Source organism: Hordeum vulgare, chromosome 6H, assembly GCF_904849725.1.
Source record: "Hordeum vulgare subsp. vulgare chromosome 6H, MorexV3_pseudomolecules_assembly, whole genome shotgun sequence".
In the NCBI taxonomy this organism is placed as follows: domain Eukaryota; kingdom Viridiplantae; phylum Streptophyta; class Magnoliopsida; order Poales; family Poaceae; genus Hordeum; species Hordeum vulgare.
In genome coordinates this window covers 447,751,235-447,756,821 of record NC_058523.1, presented here as the reverse complement: position 1 = coordinate 447,756,821, position 5,587 = coordinate 447,751,235, and the positions used below count along the sequence as shown (strand labels likewise).

At 49.1% G+C, this 5,587-nt stretch overlaps 1 protein-coding gene across 1 annotated transcript; it reads left to right on the top strand.

Annotated features, from left to right (window-relative positions):
• Nucleotides 1–226: 226 nt before the first annotated feature.
• LOC123402987 (FCS-Like Zinc finger 2-like) lies at nt 227–1,070 on the top strand. The gene is made up of 2 exons (XM_045096960.1): nt 227–517; nt 614–1,070. The coding sequence occupies exons 1-2, from the start codon at nt 306–308 to the stop codon at nt 768–770; spliced, it is 369 nt and encodes a 122-aa protein (XP_044952895.1). The 5' UTR covers nt 227–305; the 3' UTR covers nt 771–1,070.
• Nucleotides 1,071–5,587: the final 4,517 nt, after the last annotated feature.

Here is a 5,587-nt window from a genome sequence, read left to right as displayed (position 1 = left end):
TAATGTACTGTCTCCGCCATAGGACGATAGGCGTACGTGCATCTAGGTGTTTGACATACGCAAGAGGAGAAAAGAAAAAAAGAAACTACTCCAAGTATGCAGCCGTACAGGATGTCAGGATCCTCGAAACCGAGGGTCCAAAACGAAAAGTACACACTTCCCCTGCCATGCGCCCCCCCTTTATATCCCGCGCTCTTCTCCCCGGCAAACTCCACCACCACCACCACCCTTCCTCCTCCCAACCAACCGAGCAACAGCCAACCGGGAGCAAGGGAGAGCTAAACGGAGACCAGCCGAGCCAAGAAATGGAGGACTTCTACTACTTCCCTACCTCCTTGGAGACCTCTGAGAAAATCCACCGAGCGTTCCTCCCCGTCGTGCACTCCTCCCCCCACAACCGGAGCTCGCCGTCGCCGAGGCCCCGCCGCGACGCCGGCGAGCTCGGCCACCACTACCTCAACGCCTGCTTCCGGTGCGGGCGGACGCTTTCTGGGAACAAGGACATCTTCATGTACAGGTGAACATCTTACGCCGTTAGGCACTGGGTTTGACTGTGATGGTGGATTGGTGGCATGTGTAGACAGAGCTTAAACGTGTTTCTTTGCTGGCGCAGAGGCGACACCCCGTTCTGCAGCGAGGAGTGCCGGCAGCAGCAGATCGACACCGACGACGCGGCGGAGAAGAGGTCCAAGAAGTCCGCGGCTGCGACGGCGACGGAGCAGCAGTCGCGGCGGCATAGCCCGCACAGAGTGCCCGTCTGGGCTCGGTAGAAGCAGCATCATTGGATGGATCAAATGGCCTAATCTGCTCTATATTACTCCATCCATATAAACTTCGGAATTGTGGATGCACGCGAACCGACGTGATATGAGCAGCTTGAGGGACCTGGTCATATATTCCCTATTGGAATTGGAATGCAGTTCTTGGAGGCAAAAAACAAAACAAAAAAAAGATCGTCTGGAACCCTCATTATATGTGTGATTAACAGCTTTCTTCCTTGTGTGCGATCCCCATGTAGTCCAAAATTTTGGCATGGAAGAAATAAGATCACCGAGGCACCCATCCATGGAGATCGTGTCCGGTCTGATGTTGAAATATTATTTTTTACTTCACTTATTAGTTCGTGTCACATGCATGATGAATTTACAGGGGCACAATCCAACCTTTATTCCTCTCATGTGTCGCCTTCAGTTCCAGACTGGAACTTATGGGTTTTTCCCTCAACGAACATGCCGAAACTCATGGTCCTTGTATACGCACAGGAAGACCGTATCATCTAATCGTATTATTCTACACTCGTATTATTCATGTCCACTGCAGTGTTGTTATTTATTTAGTTTATTTTTTTTTGCGAATCACTGCATTGTTGTTAAGCCAGCTGCCTAGCTGGCACACACACATACATGTCGATTTTATGCAAAAGAATACATGCATGCCACTTCACGCATTCCGCGGGTTCAATTGAAAATACTCCGTATCAGATACAGAGAGTGAGAAGCACACAATTTCTCAACAGCAATTTTGAGCTAAAAAGAAGTAGGTACCTTATTATGATTGGCCGGTTCAGAAGCAGGACGAAAGAGACCATCGGAATCCGTAACATTGCGGGGGTACACTTTAGTGCGCGGTGCCATCGGAGGAGTACTTATCAAAGTAGACTTTGGAGTTAACAAACCGGCCAAAGGTCCAAACTTTACTCTGGGCTGGGCAATTGGATTTTGATACGTTTGATGCCCGCAAGTTGCAAGCCATGTGGGCACATTGCACGCTCCAAGGGCGAGAAGAACCGTTCTAGGCGGCCTCGGAGGCCCGTAAACAAAGAGCGCACTTGCCCTCCGGGCGCGAGATTCTTGACACGTTACGACATCTGAGCTGAGCACAACGAATTATTTTTCCAGGAGTAGCATGCAGAGGCAGGTTGCTGGTTGTTCGGGGCGCACACGTGAGGGCTCGGCACACGCTCGCACATGTCGGATCGCGCGGTGTTCGGTGCCGCCTCCGTCTGCAGCGCTGGTGTGGGCGCTCCTTCTCGTGGTCGTGGGTGCCGATACGGAGGCACGGGGCACGGCAGGGCCAACAAATGCGGTCTACGAAACGGATAAAAAAAGTCATTGATTCGTTTGTTTACTTGTTTTTCTTTGCAGGGTAATTGGTTTATTTGTTTTTCAGAATAGGCAAATGTATTTTTATACAGATTTATTATAGATGTGAAATACTTGCCTCACATCTAAATTTATGGTCGTTGGATCTATCTGTGCTTCAAATCTCATGCAACTCTGATTCATTGGTTCTACCGTGTGCTTCTATCATCGCGGACATTGCTCCTGTTTAGATACTCTAACTCGGTTAAAGATTAGAGTTAGATTCTAAATGTAGACTAACCTGGACTAATTTTAATTAAAGAAGTGTTTGAATGCAAAGGTTAAATTGTCAATAAATGCATTTTTTCAATCTTTTGGCTCCTTTAGTCAGGATTTGTTGTGGTGAAGGTAGAGGAAAAAGTAAATTATTTTGGACCCCACCTAACTCTAACCTAAATAAGCATCCAACAATGCTACGCATACATAAGGTTACATAGGTTTTATAAAAAGGTGAATTTTAATTGAAGATTAAGGGGAATGAGGGTCCCACCCCTCTTGAAAATCAGGAAGGGAGTGGTTAGTTAGAAAGAAAGAATCCTAGTCAGCGTGTAACCTTATGTAACTCTTTGTATGTCTAGCATTTTTGATAAGCATCTCTTAAATGGGTTAGTTTTTTTGAATGGGTTAGATGTATCTAACCAACTCTAACCTTTCTGTTTGGATGATTTGAGATTAGTTTAATCCAATCTAATCAATTTTAATATTAACCATGAATCCAAACAAAGTCATTGATTTGGCTAGTTTCTTTTCGTTTTGGTGTCAGCCAGTTGCTTGATCGCAGGGAAAATGGGCTCGGCCTATTTTTTTTCATTTGTTTATTGCCTTGCTAGAGTTTGAATACGTCTTTTCTCAGCCCATTACATGACGTAATGACAGTCTGTTTTGTTGCATTGTTTCTAGGCCATGTCGTCATGGTGTCCAGTTTTTCACGTCGTTAGTTTCACACGTGCTATTTTAGGGTCTTTTTTGTTCATCATGTTTTTTTCTTTTCCCTTACCGTTCTCATGGTCGTTATATGTTGTTTGTTACTGGACCGCATTGTAGAATTGCAAGAGAGAGCCCCCCGCCTCTTCTTTCTTTATCATATCCATTTCGCTGTTGTGTGCTCATTTGTAATAGCCCAAGTGCAATTTTCAAACGCCTTTGTAATATTTTTATGAGTGAACCTTTCATGTTGTGCCTCATGTGGTTTGATATCTTAAAGTTTGCTTCATGACTTTTATTTTTGCATCATGGCATCATATCATTCATCATAAGTTTGTTGCCCATGTGGTTTGTGTGAGTGTATGTGGTTGTTGTGTGATGTGCTTGCAATAGTTTTGCTTCATGAGTGATGTCGTGGGTATAAGTCTGACAGTAGATGTGTAGGGTACGAAAGGATGGGCAGAGCCTTAGCTACGACGAGGTTGTATGAGTTCAGTCTCCTCTACGGTGGAGGTAAAAGCCCTACGTCTCAGTGCTCTTGGGAGCTTGTTGTCGAGTGGAATACGGATTACAGTGAATTGCTAACCCCTGCACCAGTGGGGAAGGGCGACTTATATAGAGTGCGCTACCCTTCACAACGGTTCGGTGCGCAGGGGTGGAGTAGTGGCGAATAAATGCCTACGTTACAGGTAACGTATGTCTTAAATGCTAATAAAGGTACATGGAAACGTATGACCGTTGCCCTCCAGGGGGGTTACGATGTACAGAGTGGAGTCCAGTCGGTAAGTTCGATATGCTCCGAATGCTCATCTCCGACTGGATGATGGAGGAATCGTCACCGACTGGATGATGGGAAGTCCTTAATTCAGTCGGAACTGACTAAAGGCCTTATCCCTTATGAAGGGTAGTCCTTGGGTATGACTCATAGGGCAGGCCTATGACCCTACCCTAGGACTATAACCGCATCATTAGTCCCCGAATGGATTGAGGTTGGAACGACGAAGCGATGCTTGGAGTACGGATCCGACTGGTACGGATGAGACTTTGGCGTTGTTTGCCTCGATCCATTTTATCCTCTTTGACCAGTGATCCGAGTGGATGTATTTGTGAAACGAACCGTCAGGGACCGAGTGCTTCCGTGGTATCTTTTGACGTGACCAGTCAACTGACAGCGGCGGATTTTCCGGGATCCTCAAATTTCGGTTACCGCGCGCTCGGCGGGGATGACGACATCGTAATCGAGTAGTATCTGCCGCCTCGATTTCCGCGCCTTCATCTTCTCCACTAATATCGCAGCAACCGGTCGGCGGATAAGATTTTGGGGCCACCTGCTAGTGACTCAGTCGGAACCTTACTTAAACCTGTGCAGCGAGGGTTTTTCGTTGCGCTCGCCTGATAGCTCGCACTTGCCCGGCTTCTCTCGTCACCTCCTGCGCATCACAATCTCCCCCCTTCTCCTTCTCCCTCACGGATCTGCAGCCTTCACCATGACAAAGGGGCAGACTAGCAAGCTCGAGGCGCGGAAGAAGAAGGGGAAGGCGGCGGCTCCTGCTCAGCGGCGGCAGCGAGCGCTACCGGCGGGTTGGATCCAGGGGGATTTCCTCCCCTCCACGGTGACGGAGGGGGACTTGCTGGAGTTGGTGGAGCACGGCATGATCGCGCACAAGACGTGGAGGTTGCCGGCGGAGGCGAGACCGAGCCGGCGCCCCGAGAGGGGGAGCGCGTCTTGCTGCTCAGCCACGTGCACCGAGGCTTCTCTGTGCCTCCTCATCCCTTCTTCAAAGGTATAATGAACCACTTCGGGGCGCAACTCCACCATTTCCCCCCCCCCCAACGCAATAGCTCATCTCTGTGCCTTCGTCGTGCTGTGCGAGTGTTTCATCGGCTGTCCTCCCCATTGGGGACTTTTCAAACACATCTTCTCTGCTAGATCTCAAACCATCAAACGACTTAACCAGTCGGATGACAAAACTCACCTCCTCCAGCTCTGCGGAGGCTTAGGCTTCCAAAAGAAAAGTAAAAGTAGCTATCCCGCTCTTCAGTTGTCCGAATCTGTTAGGAACTGGCAGTCGACATGGTTCTACTGCCAGGACGATGCGTGCCCGAATGCCGCAACTGGACTGCCTCCTTTTAGCTTAGACCGACTGGCTCCGCCTAGGCAGCTCGCGCTCACGAAGGCGGAGAAGATCCAGATCCAGCCTCTGGTCGATGCGCTTGTAGATGTCGTCCGAAGGTGAGTCACCGGCATAGACTTGCTGGAGGTTTTTCTGGGTCGGCGTATCCAGCCTCTGCAAGCTCGACACCACGCCATGTGGCACTACACGGGGCCTGAGGACTCCACTCGGACTAACGTCGAGTGCGTGACCGGGGAGATGGTGGCGTCGTGGGTCCTCAACATCACAGGAGCCTGCGATAACCCGAGAGGGGCCCGGCGAGTGAAGCCCTTCCGCGCGGACAACCCTCCTCCGAATGAGGTGAGTACAACTTGTCGAGTGCACACAATTGTCTTAGATTTATCGCTT